This window comes from Erpetoichthys calabaricus, chromosome 4, assembly GCF_900747795.2.
Source record: "Erpetoichthys calabaricus chromosome 4, fErpCal1.3, whole genome shotgun sequence".
NCBI lineage: Eukaryota > Metazoa > Chordata > Cladistia > Polypteriformes > Polypteridae > Erpetoichthys > Erpetoichthys calabaricus.
In genome coordinates, this window is record NC_041397.2 from 269,342,853 (window position 1) to 269,366,444 (window position 23,592).

A 23,592-nucleotide genomic window follows, 5' to 3' on the forward strand; every position below is an offset into this window, starting at 1 on the left:
TCATTATTTTTTCAACACAAAATAAGTCAACGTGCAGAAGTTAGGTTTGACAAATTAAGTGTATGATTCAGCAAGTTGTAGAAACAATTTACTGTAAGTAGCAATAATTTGATGCCATTTTCTTTATTGGATGGCCTCTTCTAAAACGTTTGAGGATTTTTCAGCCATTAAATTGTAGATTTGTTGTTGTTTAGGACTGTTACCTGATTAAGTTTCAGTCAAACCTTAGATGTCAGACAGATGGGTTATTGTTTATATAGAATCCTCTTATGTATAGAGGAATTTGTGGTGAACTCAGTGATTACAAAATGTTTGATCTGATGTCTGTAAAACAACTTTAAATTGGAGATGATAGATAGATAGTGTGACAGATGGCCGGGGCCCATGCCCGGCCGGGATGCCCCTGCAACATATGTACCAGGGGAGCAAGCATGGGAAACACAACATCTCCCCCTGGACGGTAGATGGCAGCCTTTTTGGGACTGTGTTGTGGCTGGGGGACATGGGGAAGACGTGCTCTCCAGCTGAAGAAAAATAAAAGTTTATTTATTTTATACGTGTGCCTCCGTGTCCAATCTGTGTTGGGTCGGGTGCATATATAGCACCTTATTACAATAGATAGATAGATAGATAGATAGATAGATAGATAGATAGATAGATAGATAGATAGATAGATAGATAGATAGCACTTTATTTATTCAGGGAGAAATCTGGCTTTTTACAGAAAGTTAAAAATAAAGACATCTTCTAACTCGACTGTCACAGTCACAGTGAGACATTATACAGACGTATAAAGGTATAAAGGAGCCCCAGTAGTGTTTCTTGAAAAACTAGTGCTGAATAATTCATTGGTTGAAAGTCCCAGCGTGCGTGTATCAAGGACAAGATGTGCAGCATTGTTCATAATGACACTCAGTTTTGTTTTAATTATGTTCTTTGCTACTACCTCCAGAGATGCACAAAAATGTTGCGTACGCCAGTTTGCACACTCACATTAAGATGTATAAAAACTAAACTTGGCGTAATGCTACTCACATTTTCATGGCAGCCTTAGACCAAGCATACACATGTTTCTGCTTGGTTTTGTAAATGTGCAGCACTCAGCGTCAAAGCACTGCTGCTCTTTCTGTATGGTTTCCCTTTCTTTTTTAGATTCGCATCATTGATGTTGGCTTTATCAAAAACGTAATTGCATATAATTTACAAATTTAAGGCTCTTGATTGTAATTATTCTGTAACAATATAATGGTGCATGGAATGGCTAAACTATTCCACCTACCATGGTGGTTTTAGTGTTGTTAGAAGACATTAGAAGAGAGCCACCAAATAGTATGTTTTTCCTTGCCTCCTTTTCACTGAGCAGACCTCCATTTTGCATTCGCTGAAATTCTTATTTTTTGCGTGTGCTTTTGCCATTTTCTTTTAACAAAACACTGAACGGAAGGGGCTATTTATATTGATTTGCATAATCAAATATGTGAAATTCTGGGAAGAGTTGGGGTGGGGCTGTAGGCTCATGTGCATTAAAATTCATGTTGATTGGGTTTTGTAAAAAGAAAGTGCATAGAACTTTGCTTACACACAGTTTTATGCATCTGAATGTTTTTGTGTGTTCGCACATTTTTAGTTTTGCCTGTATGCCACGTTTTAGTGTAAATTCTGTGCAAGGTGTTATACATTATAGTCTGAGGCGTACGGAGTAAACAGGAAAGGAGAGAGGATTGTTCCTTATGGTGCTCCAATGTTGCCCACATATGTATCAGAGACACAGTCATTGATAGTCACAAAGTGGATGGTATTGAATGCACTGGAAAAATCAAAAACATAATCCTCTCAGTCCTGCTGGCTTTGTCAAGGTGTGACTAAACCTTGCAGATAGACAGTTGCATCCTCCACTCCATTCTTTGTCTGATTGGAAAATCACAGTAAATCTAGGTGGTCTACCAGAAGAGGACTATGTGGTCTACCAGAAGAGGACTCTTATAGTCCAGAATCAGTCTTTCGATGGACTTCATGATGTGAGATATTAAGTGCCACAGATTTGCAGTCTTTAGGAGAAGAGGTTTCTGCTTTCTTTGAAACAAAAAAATGCAGGATGTTTTCCACAGCAGTGGCACTTTCAGGAGTCTTCATGACAGGTTGAATAGATGACATAGGATACCACAAATCTAGTCAGCCCAGGTCTAAAGAATTTGAGGACTGACTCCATGTGGTCCCGCAAATTTGCTGTGTGTAGTTTCCTCAGTTATCTCCATACTTGGTTTTCAGTTATGGGCAGCCCATACTGATTGTCAGTCACTGATGTCACTGGCCATTCCATTTGAATTGGTATGACTTGTTGATGTAGTAAGGATGGTGTGGAGGTACTGGTCATTGGAAGAAGGTAGCAGTGGGAGGGAAAATCTATTATAAAATTGGTTCAGGGTGTTAACTTTTTCAACATCCCCTTCTAGGACGTGAGCCCTGGATTGACCAACTATGTAACACATGTTATTATTATAGTGTTGACCCCAATTCTGTTTAAGAACTAAACTTTTTTTTAGTTTCACTATATTTGCCATCACAATCGGAATTATGATTCTGTAAAAATATTTTTGGTTTCATTATTATTAATAAGCTGCATGTTTCAATATATTTTGTGCTTTATTTGCAGACCAACAGCAGACTGCAGCTCAGTATCCAGAACAGATAATAACAGAGACTGGCAATTCAGCTCAAGTATACTGCATTCACACATTACCTGGACTTGATCATTCCAACAGCATTGTGTACTGGCTAAGAAAGTATCCTACGTTAAACACAATTACTACATTCAGAGGAAATTCAATGATATATGTCTCCAAAGAGTATCACGATAGAGTTACAGTTCAAGGAGAGATAAGAGGGAATATTTCTCTTTTAATCAAGAACCTGACAGTAATTGACTCTGGAGTTTATGCATGTGAAATTGTCAAGACTAATCCACCTCCATCATGGGTACAGAGAGGAACTGGAACTAACATCACAGTGACAGGTAAGGTAGTTATGGTACCATATTTATTTGGTATATTTGTTTTAGCATACACAAATTTTGTAGACCTAGTCAGGGTGATGAGACAAGATCACTTAGCACTTTTTAAAATGTTAACCACCTGTTGAGAGTCATTTTTGACTTTTAAAAGCAAAACTGAGTCAAATAAGAAAACTAACAAAGTAATTAATTGATAGCTTGCAATGAGGAACAACAGAGACAGTCATTCTGTTCTGACCTCTTTTCTTAACACTAAAATCCCTGAAGCCTACGAAAGAACTCGTAATCTCGGCCCACCTAAATTCCTTCGCACCTCTCCATCAGCATCTTTTGTTTTGTAAATGTGTCGATCAGCACAAACAGCAAGCATCCTGCTATCCCATAGCCCCCCATCCACCCCCCACCCCCCCATCCCGCCTCAACGGGGCTCAACTCAGGCAAAAATTTCTCCCAGCTCAAGGCTCCTTATCTGCGTGTGAGGTGCCTGGAGTTGTATAGGATAAATAATACAGTATATTGTTATTTGGTGCACATGCATTTCATGTGTGTTCTGTGTCTACAAAGATCTGTGTAAATGTAGGTTGAAATACCAGGCAGGAGTTGTTGAATGCATAACTAAATATGAAATGTTTTTCATATTTTAGTAATAATTGACAAAATGTAGACATGAAGTGTATGATGTGTGAATTCCAAATATCAAATAAACAGTTTCACAAAAGGTACAAGTATTCTAAAACAAGTGTGCTGCATTCACTCACAGAGCACTCTATCTACACATGTTCTGCTTTCGCAACGTAAACTAATGCTGGCAGTGCACTTCATGTACTGACAGTTTTGCTGCTATATCAGGCACTTGGCCATAAGTAGGGGCAGACATACCCATTGATGAGTAAGGGATCAACATTATGTACTTGATGGGGGGGTTTGGAGTATCCCATCCAACATTGGCTGCTATAGCTCTGTGATCTTACACTGGCCTTGCAAAGCATCATGGGGCACTGAACAAAAGTCACGAAAGTCATATTCACTGGTTTGCTTGAAATGAGAATGTCCTTATAAAAATCAAATAACTATTGTGGCATTAGATTTTGATAATGTGTTAAATTGTCATAGGCATACCAACTTTATCTATTTAATGTTCTAGCCCATCCAACCAATATAGACCAACACCTATCACCATGTTTTAAATAATTGAAAACACAACTAGAGAAGTAGTATAGAATAATAATTAATACATTAGTTCTTATACCTTACAGGGGTTTCTGTCTTACCCTAAATTGTCTTTTCAGAGGACCCAAAATGTTTACCACCTTACTTGGGTTCAGCTTCTGACACTCAGTTGGTGTTAACTTGTCTACTGTGACTCTTTGGGTCACTTAAAACATATACCACAACCTGACCACCTCAGTTTAGCTTTATTTTTAGTATGTTCTATTTAAACTAAAACAGAAGTCTTGTGGTAAAGAAAAGGTCAAAAATGTATTATTGTGAAAAGGACCGGAAGATGCTGTTCAGCTGTTACAGAGGTGTGAATGAATGCTTTCCACCAGTTGTCTTCTGCCCCTGAAGAGAGCTGCTGCAGGGTGTGCAGTCATTCATATGTTTACTTTAAGGACTGAAAGCTTGAGATTAACTTGTGTACCAGAGTCAAAAGAAAAAAGGAATAAAACCTCAGTGAAAGTTCAAGATTGGAGATGATTTGTGCATTTTGTCGAATTATGTTTTTCCTGTTTGTTTCAAAAGCTGCTTGCACTCGACATGCAGGCAAGTATTGAGGAAGACCCTGATGTTTTTTGGTGTCTATCTATCTATCTATCTATCTATCTATCTATCTATCTATCTATCTATCTATCTATCTATCTATCTATCTATCTATCTATCTATCTATCTATCTATCTATCTATCTATCTATCTATCTATCTATCTATCTATCTATCTATCTATCTATCTATCTATTGCCAGATACTCACTAAACATGACATTTTAATGAGGGTGATACTCTTACATAGAGAGTTAATTGAAAGATGTATAGTAGAAAAAGTCCTATTCTGAAGTGTTATCATTTGGTTTGGATGATGCAACTTCAACATCGAGAATTCTTTATAAACTGTAGAACAGTGGGAGGTTAAGTTTTTCATCTTTAATACTGTAATACTAATAATTTCTTAAATTGTGCTGGATGCAAAATTCTTGATAGTTGCCAGTTTTGTGAAACTTTCTAAAATTTTTTTGTAGTTTATCAGACTAAAACAATTTTTTTTTTCATTTTACTATTTATTCTTCAAATTGATTTTTGAAAATAGCCGCCACTCAAAACATAGTGTGTATTTGCTACATTTTTGGGATATTATCACTACTTTCAGGGAGTCCATCATCTAGTATCTGAAGCATTGCTATGAAAAAGAAAAACACAAAAAAAACAGCTGTAAAATGTAAAGATGAAAGATAATTTTACTAAAGTTATAAAACGTATTACGGAAAAGAGATGTGCATATTGTAGACTTCCAGGTGTCTGCTTAGGCATCAATTCATTTTTTCTTCTAGGAGAAAATAATGTAATAATGTAAATCACAATAGTTTACAAAATACCATTTTTAGGTATTTGTTTCAGATATATAATTTTATTTTTAAACAACTAACCACAACATGTAAAGCTGTAAAAATTTTTGGAAAAGTTTATATTTATCCAATGAAGTGATTTAAATCAAAAACTACTTTAAGTCTTTTTTATATATGAATTGGACCAATAAGTCAATACAACTAAAGCAGATACAATGAAACACATACACACACAGTGAAGTCCGTATATTACTGTGTTGTGCAAGGCTTCATTTGACAATGTTGCTTTCTTTGTTATCTTCATTACTTGGGTTAAATGTATGTTTATTGATATATTTTTTCATTAGTTTTATTTTTAATGTAAAAGCTTAACTCTTAGAACAAGTGAAGAAAAGTAATTTTGTTTTGCAACTCATCTTAAAGGGGTTGCTGAAAACAAATATATAGTATTGTTCCTTAAAAGCTGCTTGGTTTGCTATCTCTTGACTGAAAGTGCGTATCAGTGTGGATTGTGAATTGTGAATTAGCCTTTTGTCGTGGATTGTAATTCCTGAAGGTACCTGAGCCATTTAAAGTGTATACTTCCTTGAAGTTAACAAATGACCTGTTTCCTATATAATACCTTCCATCCATCCATTATCCAACCTGCTACATCCTAACTACAGGGTCACGGGGGTCTGCTGGAGCCAATCCCAGCCAACACAGGGCACAAGGCAGGAAACAAACACTGGGCAGGGCACCAGCCCACCGCAGTATATAATACCTTTTATAATGAAAAATGTAAAAAGACTAGCTTTGGAAATTTACCAAGACAACGGGTTTCAGTTAACTATAGTCAAAACAAACCAAAACTCAACTGATGTAATAAACGGAAGGTTTTGCTGTACCTGAGGAAAAAAATAATTACAATACAATAACGAGCTGTTACTCAGCTTCACTTGGGACATTTCCTAAGCTGATGGATGTCCGTTATAGTGCCATTGATTAATCAAATGCATCAGAATTATGATGTAACTAATTGAACACTTTTCTGTTCATGATATTTGGTATTTTATTTATTTATTTATTTATCAGGGCTAATATTATTAGTTCATTGGAGCTCCTTATTCTGGAATACACTAGATTGTGCATGAGTAAAACATTCCTGCCATAAATCAGTTCCTGTTTTTCCCACTGTCTGACCTTGGCTTTTGTTAACAGTCACTGCAAAACACAATTTTACACGAACCTTTATTTTTTGGAATTTAAACAGGTAATCAGTAGGAATAATGGTCATTTTGGGTATACAGTAAATATAATTTCGCCCAGTAGCACATCCTGATCAAATGGCAGGTTCAATCAGGTTTAAATATAACACATTGATCTGTAATCTTGTAGCGATACAAAGTTTTGGAGGGATCAGATCAAAAAGCAATAGGCAGTGAATTGTGATTTCCCTTAACTTATTACATACTGTACATCATTGAATATGTTTATAGGCTACACATTTACTTGGTGCAAGCAATGAACTGAACGTTTTAATAGGGGTGCATGGTTATGACAAAATTAATAACTGACAATTATTGCCTTTGCTTTTAGAATATTGCCCTTATTAAATTTAATTAACAGTACAATGAAGAAGGCTCCTTGCCTTGCCAACTGCGTATCATGTATTCTCTTTATACATAGTACAGTGCAATTTTCATTGTGTAGGAAACCACCTAAAAAATTTATATGAAATTGTTAAATGCTGGATTAGTTGAAAAATGAAAAATTTAGTGTATAATATTGTTTCACTGCAGTGGGCTGGCGCCATGCCCGGGATTTGTTCCTGCCTTACACCCTGTGTTAGCTGGGATTGGCTCCAGCAGACCCCCGTGGCCCAGTGTTGGGATATAGCGAGTTGGATAATGGATGGATGGATGGATGGATATTGTTTCATTTTTATTTGTTACAATAAAAATACATCACACTTACAAAATTCATTCCTCTATTTTTAATACAGTAAACAGAGTAAATTACTGATATACAAATATTTATTTAATAAATTTAAGCATCAGATAAACATTACTTCCTTTTTTTCCAAAATGGTATTTCTTCTGAAAAACAGCCTTCACCACAACTCGCCATTCAAAAATTTAAAATGTGGGAAAGTGTTAAACAGGGAATGCTAAATTGGGGTTCTGCTTCATTAAGTAAACAAATGCTACATCAATATGTAAAAATTAAAGTACATGATAAAATCTTAAATGACAGTAAAGTAAATTAAGAGATTAATGTAAACACAACCTGATAGTGTTGATATACATGTATGTAACACATTATATGTAATAATATTAATACATAGCATGCTGGACAAGTATTTTTTTTTTCTTTTTATTAATTTTTATTGTGATCATTCCATACAAACAGATCAATTTATAACCAAACAAAATTGAAGACAGATCAAACCCCACCCCTGAGAAGGAGAGCTTGGCTAAAGGAGAATTGCTTAGGGCTTTTTAATAAGACAACAATAAGCAAAAGAAAGGGAGAAATAAATATACTGTATATGTAAATAAGAGATGGAGAAGGGAATTAAATGCGGTTATAGTTATTTCTCTTATTCTAAAATAATATTGATCAGATCCTGCCAGGTTTTGAAAAAATTTTGTACGGATCCTCTAACTGAGAATTTGATTTTTTCCAATTTCAAATAATATAAAACATCAGTTTCCCACTGACTTATAAGAGGAGAATTAGGATTCTTCCAATTTAACAAAATAAGTCTGCGTGCCAAAAGTGTAGTGAATGCAATCACCGTTTGCTTGTCCTTCTCCACTTCAAGTCCGTCTGGAAGAACACCGAACACAGCTGTTAGTGGGTTAGGAGGGATTGTGACCCCAAGGCTGTCTGAAAGGCACTTAAAAATTTTGGTCCAAAATGATGTTAATTTGGTGCAGGCCCAGAACATGTGACCCAGTGAGGCAGGAGCTTGGTTGCAGCGTTCGCAGGTTGGATCCTGCCCTGGAAACATTTTGGACAGTTTTAAGTGAGACAGATGAGCTCGATATATAATTTTTAGTTGAATAATTCTATGCTTTGCGCATATGGAGCTCGAGTGAATTCTCTGCTTTGCTACCTTCCACTCCTTTTCTAATATATTGATTAAGAGATCTTCTTCCCAATGTCCTCTTGGATCTTTGAAAGGTAGGGACTCTAATAGGATTTTATATAATGCAGAAATGGTGTTTAATTCCTCGAAATTGAGCAGTATTTTTTTCAGCATTGTGGAGGGTACGAGATGGGGGAAAGCGTGGAATTTCTGTTTAACAAAATTTCTAATTTGAAGATAGTGAAAGAAATGTGTAGCTGGGAGGTTGAATTTTGAATGTAATTGTTCAAAAGATGCAAATATGTTGTCTATATAAAGATCTCTGAGCATTTTAATCCCAAAACTTTTCCAGGTATTAAAAACCAGATATGTTTGCGAGGGTTGAAAGAGGTGATTCTCTTGCAGAGGTGCCACGGATAAAAGATTTTCCATCTTAAAATGCTTTCTAATTTGGTTCCATATTCTAAGTGAGTAAAGCACAATTGGGTTATTAGTATAATTGTGATAACTTGCATTTATTGGAGAGCAGAGCAGGGAGTATAAAGAAGTACTACAGGATTTTACTTCCATTGCGGACCAAGCCTGTATATGTTCATTTACTTGTGTCCAGGTTTTTATAACTTGTATGTTTGCTGCCCAGTAATAAAACTGAAAATTAGGTAAAGCCATGCCACCTTCTGCCTGAGGTCTTTGTATGGTCGCTCTTCGGATACGTGGGTGTTTTGAGTTCCAAATGAATGAGGTTATTGTTGAATCTAACTGTTTAAAAAACAATTTATTGATATATATTGGAATGTTTTGAAATAAAAAAGAAGTTTAGGAAGGATATTCATCTTAACAACGTTAATTCTTTCGGCTGGAGTGAGATGAAGGGTTGACCATCTATGCAAGTCTTGCTTAATTTTTTCCATACAGACGGCAAAATTTTGTTGATAAAGAGCTTTATGTTTACTTGTGATATTTACCCCTAGGTATTTAAACTGATCTGCTATGGTAAAAGGTAGGGTGTCCAATCTAATATTATATGCTTGTGAATTCACTGAAAGGATTATACTTTTATTCAGATTAATTTTAAGACCAGATATCTTTTGAAATTCTGTTAGTGCTGTTAGAACTGCAGGGACAGTGTTTTCTGGGTCTGATATATATAAGACCATATCATCTGCATATAGAGAAATTTTCTGTTCCAGTCCTTCTCTGCCAATCCCCTTTATGTGATAAGAATTTCGGCAGTGAACCGCCAGTGGTTCAATAGCGATTGCAAACAGCAGTGGCGACAAGGGACATCCTTGTCTGGTGCCACGTTCTAGCTTAAAGTAGTCTGAGCAAATGTTATTAGTACAAACTGAAGCTTCTGGATTGGTATACAGTAGTTTGATCCATGCACAAATAATTGGGCCAAACCCAAATTTCTCCAATGCAGTGAAAAGGTAGTTCCATTCAATCATATCAATGCTTTTTCTGCGTCTAATGATAGTAATATCTCTGGGGTGTTTGATTTTGCTAGTGAATATATAACATTAAACAAGCGTCAGAGATTGGAAGATAGATGTCGGCTTTTAATAAATCCAGTTTGATCTTGTGATATTACCGAGGGCAGCACTTTCTCCATCCTTCTAGCTAGAATTTTTGCGAGTATCTTAACATCATTATTCAGGAGTGAAATTGGTCTATATGATGCACATTGTAACAAGTCCTTATTTTGTTTAGGAAAGACGGTGATTAATGCTTGTCAAAATGTTTGAGGTAGTATTTGGTTGTCTCTAGCTTCTGTAAATGTTGCCAATAAGAGGGGAGCTAGCTGAGTGGAGAATTTCTTATAAAATTCTACGGGGTAACCATCAGGGCCTGCTGATTTCCCGCTTTGTAGTGACTTTATAGCATCTAGTAATTCTGTTAGCGTTAGAGGTTTATCCAGTTCCTCAGCACTTAAAGCATCTATTTGTGGTGTCTGTAATGCATCCAGAAATGCGTTTGATTGTGTGTTGTCTTCTTTGAGCTCACTCCACCAGCAGCGTTGCTATTTTTTTGCATTATTTGAGATATCTTACATTTTGTCCAATAAAGAAAAACAACGTAAATAATTTAAGGAAGAGTAGAAGGTTTATAAAGAGTCAGGGAAATCGAGGTTCAAGCCAGTGGTGTGGGAGGAAATTGACAATCTTGGCCTGCCAGGCATTTGAATTGTCATGAGCTCCCAGTCCACACACTCTTTATCTGTTGGTGGCCAAGTGCCCAGTCCTGCCCTGAGCGAAGAAGAAAGTGAATCTAGGACTGAGTAGAGTTAACTCATTTATGCTGTGCAATAAAACCAGGGGACTCTCCATTTCTGAGTGAAACTTCTGAAATATGGGCAGCACGGTGGCACAGTGGTAGCACTGCTGCCTCACAGTAAGGAGACCTGGGTTCACTTCCCAGGTCCTCCCTGCGTGTAGTTTGCATGTTCTCCCTGTGTCTGTGTGGGTTTCCTCCAGGTGCTCCGGTTTCCTCCCACAGTCCTAGATCTAGATCTATCTATCTATCTATCTATCTATCTATCTATCTATCTATCTATCTATCTATCTATCTATCTATCTATCTATCTATCTATCTATCTATCTATCTATCTATCTATCTATCTATCTATCTATCTATCTATCTATCTATCTAATTTCCACAAGGAGCAGAATGAAGGAGCTTGGTGCTCACCTAGATAACATTAAACATATGTTTTCAGCCTGCATTGAACAAGTACAACAATTGGTATCATCTTCTAAAAATAATTGCACCTTTAAAAAGTGAAAGTAAAACACTTTGTATTAAAATGACAGAATCTGAAGGCAGATTGAGAGGAAACATTGTCAGAAAGATTGAAGGAGTTGAGGCTAGAAATGCATTCAAATCCTATGCAACATCAGTAAAGAAAAACCCAAAATTGAAAATACATATTGTCTACATGGTAAATGCTCCCCAAGGGCATTTATTAAAAAGAAAATCTGCCATTACACATCAATGAGTTGAAAGAGATTTTCTTTGAAAAATACAGCAGCATGATATAAATCTTCCAGTATTTTCCTGTTTTAATTTTTGCTGTTAAACAACATCTGTAAATAGAGTTATTTAAGATATGGACCTTTATTCTCAGGCAGGCTTAAATTGGTTCTTAATGGTGACACCCACATTTACTTTGCATCAGAGGCAGAAGGAGGTAAAAAGATTTTCTAATTAAGACTTCACATTATTATATACTGTAAGTGTAACACAGGATACCTGCACTTAGGTATATTCACTTCAAGCACCACTTTACACACGTTATGAGCTAAATGCTAAATGATAAGTGCATTTCTAGCACTCTGATCCCTGACAGTATCTTTTAAAAAGTGTGAATACCTGTATGTAACATCTTTTAAAAAGTGTGAATATATTGTGACAGACGGACAGAACCCTTGCCCAGCCGGGACGCCCCTTTAACGGAAAGACCAGGGGAGAGACTGTGTTCAGAGCATTATCTTTCCCAGAACACTAGAGGGCAGCCCCTCTGGCTTGCTGTAGGGACACAGAAAAAAGGGTGTTTGGACGTTGTCAGAGCCATGGGTTGCAGTGCTTCTGCCACACCTGGAAGTGCTGCCGGAACTTGGTCAACGAGCAACCTGGGTGCCTTAAAAAGGAGTTAGCAACCTCTATTCTGGGTACCAGAGTCAGGTGGAAGAGGACAAAGCTTGCTGGAGGAGAAGCGGAAGTGAGAAAAGGGCAAATAGAGAAGATTACGTGTGCCTTTTATACTGAAGAACTTTGCTGTTAAGGTGGGAAGCAGGTGGAAGCTGTTTCCACATGGAAAAATAAATGTGTGTTGCACCTGCACTTGTGTCTTACCTGTCTGTGTCGGGTACGGTGGCTGGTGCCCCCACAATATTTTTCTGTTTGCAGTAGCTCTCAAAAAATGGAGTATACGCAATGTTGAACTTAAATCATGTGACACTTTTTAGACATTTAACTACCAAAATGAAGAGATTCATCTATAATTTGGAAATATTTTGTTTTCAAAAGTGTATTGTGCAAACTGTTAAATCATTACAGGCAGCCACTTAGACCAATATGAAGAATGCTTGAAAGCTTAGTAAGCAGCAATATGTTCCAGTCACTTTAGGTCAGTGACACAGATAAACATTAATTACCTGTTTATCCTAATGCATGTTTGTATATCACAACTACTGACAGTAAAATCAGATAACAGTAGTCGTGTTTTATTTATCAAAAAACAAGGCTCCGATTAAAACAATGCGCAAATAAGGATTTTAAAATATGATCAACATTCAGGGCAACCGAATTCCTGTAGTTGTTCTTCCAAAGTCACATTGTATTCACTTTATTTCAAATGACAGACAAAATCAAATTGAATCTAAAATAAGCAGAGCTTTATGTAACTATGACTGATTTGTGGTGTCTGAGCATAAAGTTTCATTATATTAAAGAGAAAGGTAGCAGCATGTGGCAGTGTGTTACTGTCGAAGAACTTCTCAAGACTTCAAATTATTCATGTTGTTACATATAATGTGTTACACACATGTATAACAGCACTTTCAATCCCAAAGAATACAGTTTCATGTAAAATTGTGTTTTGCAGTGACATTTAACAAAAGCCAAGGTTAGTCAGTAGAAAAAGCAGGAATTGATCTGTGGTAGGAATGTTTTACTCATGGCTAGTTGTATCTAGCATTTTACAGAGTAAGGAGCTCCTGTGAACAATAAATAGCCCCTGGTAAAAATAAAACAAATGAAATTAGAAAAACTCACACAATTTTTGCATACTGTAAAGCACTCAATTAGTTACAAAATACTTCTGATACATAATTAACGAATGGCACTATAACAGACACCCATGAGCTTAGGGAATTTCCGAAGTATAGCTGCGTAACAGCTAGTTAATGTAATATAACTTCTTCTTTCTGCTCCCCCTTTTAGGGGTTACCACAGTGGATCATCTTCTTCCATATCTTTCTGTCCTCTGCATCTTGTTCTGTTACACCCATCACCTGCATGTCCTCTCTCACCACATCCATAGACGTTCGCTTAGACCTTCCTCTTTTCCTCTTCCTTGGCAGCTCTGTCCTTAGCATCCTTCTCCCAATATACTCAGCATCTCTCCTCTGCACATGTCCAAACCAACGCAATCTCGCCTCTCTGACTTTGTCTCCCAACCGGCCAACTTGAGCTGACCCTCTAATGTATTCATTTCTAATCCTGTCCATCCTCATCACACCCAATGCAAATCTTAACATCTTTAACTCTGCTGCCTCCAGCTCTGTCTCCTGCTTTCTGTTCATTGTCACCATCTCCAACCCATCTAACAAAGCTGGTCTCACTACCGTCCTGTAGACCTTCCCTTTCACTCTTGCTGATACCTGTCTGTCACAAATCACTCCTGACACTCTTCTCCACCCATTCCGCCCTGCCTGCACTCTCTTTTTCACCTCTCTTCCACAATCCCCATTACTCTGTACTGTTGATCCCAAGTATTTAAACTCATCCACCTTCGTCAACTCTACTCCTTGCATCCCCACCATTCCACTGACCTCCTTCTCATTTACACACATGTATTCTGTCTTGTTCCTACTGACCTTCATTCCTCTCCTCTCTAGAGCATATCTCCACCTCTCCAGGGTCTCCTCAACCTGCTCCCTACTATCACTACAGATCACAATGTCATCAGCAAACATCATAGTCCACGGGGACTCCTGTCTAATCTCGTCTGTCAACCTGTCCATCACCATTGCAAATAAGAAAGGGCTCAGAGCCAATCCCTGATGTAATCCCACCTCCACCTTTAATGCATCTGTCACTCCTACCGCAGACCTCACCACTGTCACATTTACTGTGCATCCGGAAAGTATTCACAGCGCATCACATTTTCCACATTTTGTTATGTTACAGCCTTATTCCAAAATGGATTAAATTCATTTTTTCCTCAGAATTCTACACACAACACCCCATAATGACAACGTGAAAAAAGTTTACTTGAGGTTTTTGCAAATTTATTAAAAATAAAAAAACTGAGAAATCACATGTACATAAGTATTCACAGCCTTTGCTCAATACTTTGTCGATGCACCTTTGTCAGCAATTACAGCCTCAAGTCTTTTTGAATATGATGCCACAAGCTTGGCACACCTATCCTTGTCCAGTTTCGCCCATTCCTCTTTGCAGCACCTCTCAAGCTCCATCAGGTTGGATGGGAAGCGTCAGTTCACAGCCATTTTAAGATCTCTCCAGAGATGTTCAATTGGATTCAAGTCTGGGCTCTGGCTGGGCCACTCAAGGACATTCACAGAGTTGTCCTGAAGCCACTCCTTTGATATCTTGGCTGTGTGCTTAGGGTCGTTGTCCTGCTGAAAGATAAACCGTCGCCCCAGTCTGAGGTCAAGAGTGCTCTGGAGCAGGTTTTTATCCAGGATGTCTCTGTACATTGCTGCAGTCATCTTTCCCTTTATCCTGACTAGTCTCCCAGTTCCTGCCGCTGAAAAACATCCCCACAGCATGATGCTGCCATCACCATGCTTCACTGTAGGGATGGTATTGGCCTGGTGATGAGCGGTGCCTGGTTTCCTCCAAACGTGATGCCTGGCATTCACACCAAAGAGTTCAATCTTTGTCTCATCAGACCAGAGAATTTTCTTACTCATGGTCTGAGAGTCCTTCAGGTGCCTTTTGGCAAACTCCAGGCGGGCTGCCATGTGCCTTTTACTAAGGAGTGGCTTCCGTCTGGCCACTCTACCATACAGGCCTGATTGTTGGATTGCTGCAGAGATGGTTGTCCTTCTGGAAGGTTTTCCTCTCTCCACAGAGGGCCTCTGGAGCTCTGACAGAGTGACCATCGGGTTCTTGGTCACCTCCCTGACTAAGGCCCTTCTCCCCCGATCGCTCAGTTTAGATGGCTGGCCAACTCTAGGAAGAGTCCTGGTGGTTTCGAACTTCTTCCACTTACGGATGATGGAGGCCACTGTGTTCATTGGGACCTTCAAAGCAGCAGAAAATTTTCTGTAACCTTCCCCAGATATGTGCCTCGAGACAATCCTGTCCCGGAGGTCTACAGACAATTCCTTTGACTTCATGCTTGGTTTGTGCTCTGACATGAACTGTCAACTGTGGGACCTTATATAGACAGGTGTGTGCCTTTCCAAATCATGTCCAATCAACTGAATTTACCACAGGTGGACTCCAATTAAGCTGCAGAAACATCTCAAGGATGATCAGGGGAAACAGGATGCACCTGAGCTCAATTTTGAGCTTCATGGCAAAGGCTGTGAATACTTATGTACATGTGCTTTCACAATTTTTTTATTTTTAATAAATTTGCAAAAATCTCAAGTAAACTTTTTTCACGTTGTCATTTTGGGGTGTTGTGTGTAGAATTCTGAGGAAAAAATTGAATTTAATCCATTTTGGAATATGGCTGTAACATAACAAAATGTGGAAAAAGTGATGCGCTGTGAATACTTTCCGGATGCACTGTAACTAATTTATATATATAAATCTATATAAAAGCCAAATACCACTGACTCACTCATCACTAAATCTCTTTGAGCCATGAGGACTAGGGACTTGAAAATTGGAATGTAGGTTATCCTAGGCCCATTGGTGCTCACTAAGAAATGGTTTTAAAAATTTCGTGGTCCAAGCGCACAATTTCTTATAATTTTTTAGACCCTTTGTATGTCTGTCTGCTTTTCATGAGAGAAATACTTAACAGATTTAGGTCAGGTTTTTTTCTATAATTTGCTTGAACATTCCATTGATTTTGCGACTTTCTCATCATGCTAAGTAGTTCGCTTGTGGTACCGCTTTATTAGCACAAATCTGAGCGAGACTCATCAAGCTGCGGGGAGGGGGGGCGAGGCCCTCCTCACTCACGCGTCTCCCTCTGGGCGTAACTTTAACACTGCTTAGTTAGCAGACAAGAGAACTACTTAACGGATTTAGATCTTTTTTTCTATAATTTGCTTGAACATTCCGGTTGATTTTGTGACTTCTCTCATTGCGCTAAGAATCATAGTTCGCTTGCAATAGCGATATATTTGCACTAAACCGAGAAAGAGGCTGCAGGCCAGGTGGAGGGGAAGAGTGACATTAGGAGTAGAGAGCTGGGTCGGGCCCTCCTCACTGTCCTGTTTCACTAATACGCGGGCAGAGTCGTGGGGGATGGCTAGTTAGTTATATAACTAATTTCACTTTACTACATTGTTGGGTTTTGTTTTGTTTTGATTATGGCTTCAATTATTGAAGGCCATAAATTAATAGAGGGTCGAATGATGGTGTAGTAGTCTGCACTGAATTATCATGGATCCAACATCCTGGGCATGAATGCCATGCTAAGTTTCTGTTTGTGTGAAGTTTGCACCTTCTACCCATGTCTGAATGGCTTTTGTAAGGTTTTCCTTTTATCCTAAAATGTCCATATTATGTTTATTAACAGCCTCTTTATGAATTTAAATGTGAGTGAATACATCAGTTGGCCTTGTAATGGAGTGGCATCAAATCTAGGGTTTAATCCAGCCTTGAGTCTAATGCTCCTGGAATAGACTGTTGCCTTCAGCCACCCTCATTTGAATTAAGCATATTTCAGTACATTAAGATGTGTTATTAAATATAAAGCAGCATGTATTTCTTTAAGATTACAATTAGTAAATCATTATAGTAGAAACTATTTGTTACTGTTGGGATGTACTGGATGTTTCACAAATTTTCACAAATACACTACTAAGGATCATTTATACTACAAAATACAAATTCTATGTCCAATTATTAGTGTGAGAACATGATTTATTAGTACCACCAAATATCATGACAGTTCTTGAACTTACATAACTGTTGGCATCAGTTACATTTCTGTTTCTGTTCTTTTTCACTCTGCCTTTGAAAATGTTCCGACACATTTCCGTCTAAATGTGTTATTTAATCTTGCACCCTAATGCTAGCTCAAAAATATACTCTCACACACCTGAACACTAGAAATAGATTGCAAAACCCTTACACATTAGAGAAAAACAACACCTCGCTTGATTTTGAATAATGACTTAACTTAAAATGAAAATAGCATTGCAACACCAAAACAAAAAAAAGCAATGAAAGCAGCACATCAACATTGAACAAGAGCCTCGGAGACAAAAGGCACACCCGCAGGCAGACTTTTGGCCTTTGTCTGATGCCTTAACTCTTTAGCAGTGTCCAAAGGCTGGATGAGTCAATAACCTCCAAAAAACAGCACTCAGAGGTGGAACATCGTGTGAGACAGATAGTATGCATGCAAGTGATCTGCATTGTTATTGAAATGTGATTTATTATATTAGTCCAATAAACCATACACTTGGATATACTGTATGCCTCCTTTTCCTTCTCTTTTTCCTTCTCCTTTTCTCTGTAATATAAATATTTCTGGTTATTTCTGGTTGTGTATGTTCTATTCCTTGACTGTTTTGATGTTTATCTCTAGATGTTCATATTTTATTGGATTTTATGAGACATGAACTGCACACAATACTTGGGGGTTCTCCTAGGTGAATTGAGCATGATCATCATTTGGTGAGGGTTTAATGAAGCATGATCATCGAAGTGGCGACCCATTACCAATACTCATGACCCACCGGCGGCAGCCCGCAATCCAAAAGTGGTTGAGAAACACTGTTCTAGATGAGCCTGTACTAATTTAGAGCACCTCTGAATCTATAATGACACCAGGTTCTTTACTTATGGCATAATTTGCACGTTTATTTTTTTAACTTATAGGTCATCAGGGGTAATATATATTGAAAAGGAATGACAAGACAACGAAAAAGGTTTGGGGTCCAACCTGGCACCCCATATACTTGGATTGCAATAAAAAAATCAAATAAACAGTGAAAAGGTCTCTTTAGACAAGAATATAGAATGGAATTGGCAAAGATGGCAGATCTTCTGGTTTTCAGTCCTCCTGGCTGGAAGGGGTGGGTCCAGGTGGCACTAGAAGTGACATCAGCACTATCCTTGCTGTTAATTATCTGGTTGTCAGAGGGAGGATGAGAGAAAGGCTTTAAAACACAGCATCAACCCCTGGTGCGGCGGTATAAGTACAGTCACTACAGCCCTACTGCTCTCACCTATGTGCATACGCATGACAATATATATAGCTGTGTGTCATACATTTACCTAAGATAATTTGTCTTATGTTTAGAAATGATCAGACCTAAACAGACCTTGTAAAATGAGAATGATGAAAGGTCTAGAGCTGATCTCTGAATCACAACCAAACGTGTTATTATGAATTTTTAATGTGTAGTTACCAAGACTTACAACTTAAACTAACATAGCACACTATCTGGAAGGTCAACCACAGTCTAAGTGGTGTGATCTAGGGTTTTAAATATAGTGTTCAAGTCTAATCACATCAGCATTAAACTGTTAGGGCATTAACTACTTTGAGGAGAGCAGTATTGTGCTATGATTAAATTTAAAACCTGAACGGGTACTCTTCAAAAGTAGAATTTTTATTCAAGTTATTATTCAATTGTTGAAAAACACAACACTTCTTCTTTACTTAAAAAACAGGTAGATCAAAATGATTTAAAACAGAGCTTGTAAAGGTTAGTTTTTTCAGCAGAGCAGGGCTTATTTTTGTAAATTGTCAGGTGCCTTAGATCATAGTGACTCCTTAGGAGTCTTAATGGCGGTGTGAAGACAATGGCAATTGGGTTACCATTGAATTATTTTATTGAACTCATAAATAAAATCCATACCTCTTATATGTATGCTTGCACACATAAATTAGTATTTCACTTAGATACTTTGCTCTCTTCAGTTCCACTCTCCACAACTTGTGTAACACACTCATATTGAAGTTCTCGCTCTCCTCAACCTCATCTGATGTGTCTTCATCCCCATTGCCTTACTCTTATACCTTTTATCTCTCAATCTCCATCTCTGAATCTATACAACTACTGCACCGGATCTAGCTTTTTTTTTTTTTTTTTAGTATACTGACTTGTCGATTTATTTTGATTTGTGTGACTTTTTCTTTTTCACATCAGCCATTTAAAACTGATGTCTGTACATTAAATGGTTTATTTAAACCTTATAAAATATTTGGTTATAAGTTTTTATAGTAAATATCAGAGTCCCAGAGCACATTTGGAGGTCCTGCAGCACAGAGGGCTCAAAATCAGAGGTACATGAGCTGAACACAAATTAAGTGCTGCAGCAGAGATTGTATACAGTTTTTAAATAATTTGAAATGTGCCAGAATCTACTGAGCAGTTAACTATTTTGAGCATGCTATGACTTAGCAGTTACTCACCTCTTTGATCGAGCCTGTAATGATTGGATGTAGATGGACAGTTTGAGTTGAAAAATTTTTGCTACATTTATTTTCTAGAGGGGTTCAATTCACTGCATCTAAAAAGGGGCAGTTCTACAGGACTATATTATATTAGATTGTACATTATTTTTTTTCTTCATTAAAACAATTCTACAGAAGCTGCACAATTAATCACTAATGTTTTGCTGACCCACTATTTCTGGGTTCACTAGATTGCCAATAGCTAAGAAAAGCAGTTTTGTATTTCCTAAACCATCACTTAGAGAAATAAGACCATCTCTCAGAACGGACTGCTGTATCACAGGTGGCGCAGTGGAAGTGCTGCTGCTTTGCAGTAAGGAGACTGTGGATGATTGTGGGTTCGCTTCCTGGTTCATCCCTGTGTGGATAGCGCTTTGAGCACTGAGAAAAGCGCTATATAAATGTAATGAATTATTATTCTTATTATCATATCTACGTATCCGAGTCCTCGAAATTTCATAGTGTCCTGTTGATTTGGTTTTCCTCCATTTTCACTCAGCTTTGCTGTAGTCCCTTTTTAGTTTACAGACTTCACTGTTCACCATCAGTAGTTGTTGATCTTTTAATGCATTTTTTCTGACACTAATACATTAGGTGCAGACTTTAGACTAGCTCTAAAATTATTCTGCAATGAGTACAGAGGAGCAGTTTAGGGGTGGAAATAAAGACATAATATCACATCAAAGTTCACATTCATACAATCCAAAAGATCTGTTAACGTAGCCAAAACACAAAACCGATGTCATAGTCAGTATAAAGCACACATTTGTGAACAATTACTTTTTCAGCAACATAATTATACACAATTTTTGGGGGAATTCACAATCTCAGATGATTAGAAAGTATATGCTGCTCACCATTAAATCGGTGTACCAGTGATATCCCATGCCATGTATATCCAGTCAACTTTCCCTACTAATATTGTTGCAACCATCCCCACAAAATGGTGGCACACACAGAAAACAATATGGGATTGGAAAAACTTAGTAATTAATTGTAGCTATAAGAAAATGATAATTGAATGAAAGATGAGTATCAAATATATGGTTAGTTTCCCCAAAAACTATGTTAACCATCTTTTCTTTCCAAAAATAAAAAAACAAAGAAACGTAATTAATTTATAACAAAAATTGTCCATCTGTTAAAACCTCTGGTTGTATTAAAATAAGAGTCAAATTCCAACTATTGGTGATAATTGAAAATGGGGAGGCAGCTGTTCCATCTAAATGCCATGTACAGTATTAGTAAAAAGTTCCTTTTTTAGTTCTGGTTTCCCATATTGTTAAGTCAAAGAAGATATAGAAATGATCAGAAATACCAAGGTCTAAGATCTATGTGACATCAATATTACTGAATGTATTGTATGACCATCTTTGCATGCTGCCTGGGATTAAAGGAATATACAAAGTCCATAAACTACCTCAAATTGATTACCTGAATAAAAATTGAAATCACCTGCTACTAGAAACTTTTAAGAATTAGTTATCTGATAAATAGTAAATCTGAGAATTCATTGATAAAGTTATATTTTGTTTTAAGTTATATTGTGGTGGATGATAAGTGCTTAATATAAGGACATTCAAAACAAAAAAAACTGTCAAAGCTGATATCTTTACAATTCAACTGGCCTGAGCAAATATACACCCTCTGTACTCCCTTTGCAAACAGAATTAAAAAAATTTAAATTTGGAGGAGTTGTTTCCATTAGCATGGCATAAATACTATGTTACATTTCGCTCAGAATTTACATAAATTCATCATTTGCATAAATTCTCCTGATAGTTCACATTCTAATATTAAGTACAGCCACTTTAACACTTTCAGGCTTTTAAGTATTTCAGACTGACGCCAATTAAGTTATTCACATTTACACCAAACTGTTTATTTATTAAAGCATCAATATTTATTCCACACTGCTTTACTTAGAATGCTACAGTTGCATCTTGTTTCAACATGTGCTGGTGTGAATAATTAGGCATAAATATGCTGTCCCTCGATGATGATATCCAAAAGGATGCTTGGGCTTTGCCTACTGGGTTGGAGGCCACGTGTGTATGTATTGTATTTCTGAGGTGGCAATGAAAAATAGATCGGCCATCAGTGAAGGGGATTACTTGTGTTCTGTTTTGTGTGTTGTATTTACCCCATTTTTGAAATTCATTGCATACCCAACCTACCTGGCAGGGGGTCTTTCTCTGAATTGCTTTTCCAAAGATTTCTTCCATTTTTCCCCTACAAGGTTTTTTTTTTTTTGGTAGTTTTTTGTTCTTAGGGAGTCAAGACTGAGTGCTGTCAAAAAAAGAGGACCTGTTAAATCCCACTTCTGGCATTACTTGTGTGATTTTGTACTACACAAGAAATATATTGTTGCATGTGTTTACAGAAAATGAAAATTATTTAGTAAACATATGCTACTTATTTGTCACAAAAGTGCAGCAATGATTAAATAAACTAAAATTTCATAAAACACATATCTTCAGTGTTCTACATTACTTCGTGTGAGATATAATGGCTGAAAATGCCCAAACATTGAGACAGTTGTACTGTAGACTTATGATGTACTTATGGCTGCTGGAAAACTCTTATTAAAGTAAAAGTACAGTTTTATAATGATTTCATGTTTTTTGGCAAATTCCTCATGAAATATATATTTCTTTTGCAGAAAAAGTACAAGCAGCCATACAGTATCCATCGGAGATAAAAACAGAAGCTGGAAGTTCTGCTCAAATTCATTGCATTCACTCTCTCCCTAAACTTGATGATTCAAACAGCCTTGTGTACTGGACAAAATCCTATCCTTCATCAAATCAAGTAATGTCATTAAGAGGAAATCATATTTTATACACATCAGATGAGTTTCAAGGCCGAGTACAGGCTCATGGTGAGATAAGCTACAATATTTCTCTGCTGTTGAAGAATCTCTCTGTGAATGACTCAGGAGTCTATATTTGTGAAGTGGTAAAAACAAGCCCACCTCCCACATGGATGCAAAGAGGAAATGGAACCTTTATCACAGTGACTGGTAAGAAATAAATACACTGCTTTTCAAATTGTTTTAGTTGGAACTTAAGTATTTTAAAGTAAATGTCAAATCAATGTAAATACAGTAATTGTGCATAAAATATCTTGAATTATTTTACAAAAAAATAATTGATTATAGTTTGCAGTGGTGGTCATTTAAATAAGTGTCAAGTTATGCCTCCTTGGAAGTCACCCTTGATTAACTACATATTTTTCTTTTACTATATACATGAATACAGATTGATATTTTGTGTTGAATAAAAGTTTGTGCCTGCGGTGGGTTGGCACCCTGCCCGGGATTGGTTCCTGCCTTGTGCCCTGTGTTGGCTGGGATTGGCTCCAGCAGACCCCCGTGACCCTGTGTTCGGATTCAGCGGGTTGGAATATGGATGGATGGATGGATGGATAAAAGTTTGTGCCATCCAAAAAAGATCACAATTTAAAAAGCACTGTGATTTTCTAAGATGATAGTTGAGCATAGTAGTTCATCAAGAAAAATAAAACAGCAGAAATGCACATATACAGAATGTCCTGATCAGAGCCTAATTTAAGCTGTGGAATTGAAAACCTATATAACATATATAG

The 23,592-nt window shown here is 37.2% G+C and overlaps 1 protein-coding gene across 1 annotated transcript in view; it reads left to right on the forward strand.

Annotated features, from left to right (window-relative positions):
• The window catches only part of LOC114650872 (uncharacterized), a 56,931-nt gene that overhangs the window by 3,939 nt on the left and 29,400 nt on the right, over positions 1-23,592 (forward strand). Inside the window, exons 2-3 of the mRNA XM_028800781.2 lie at positions 2,654-3,013; positions 22,649-23,008. Coding sequence (XP_028656614.1) covers positions 2,654-3,013; positions 22,649-23,008 — 720 coding nt within the window. The remainder of the gene's footprint in view (positions 1-2,653; positions 3,014-22,648; positions 23,009-23,592) is intronic.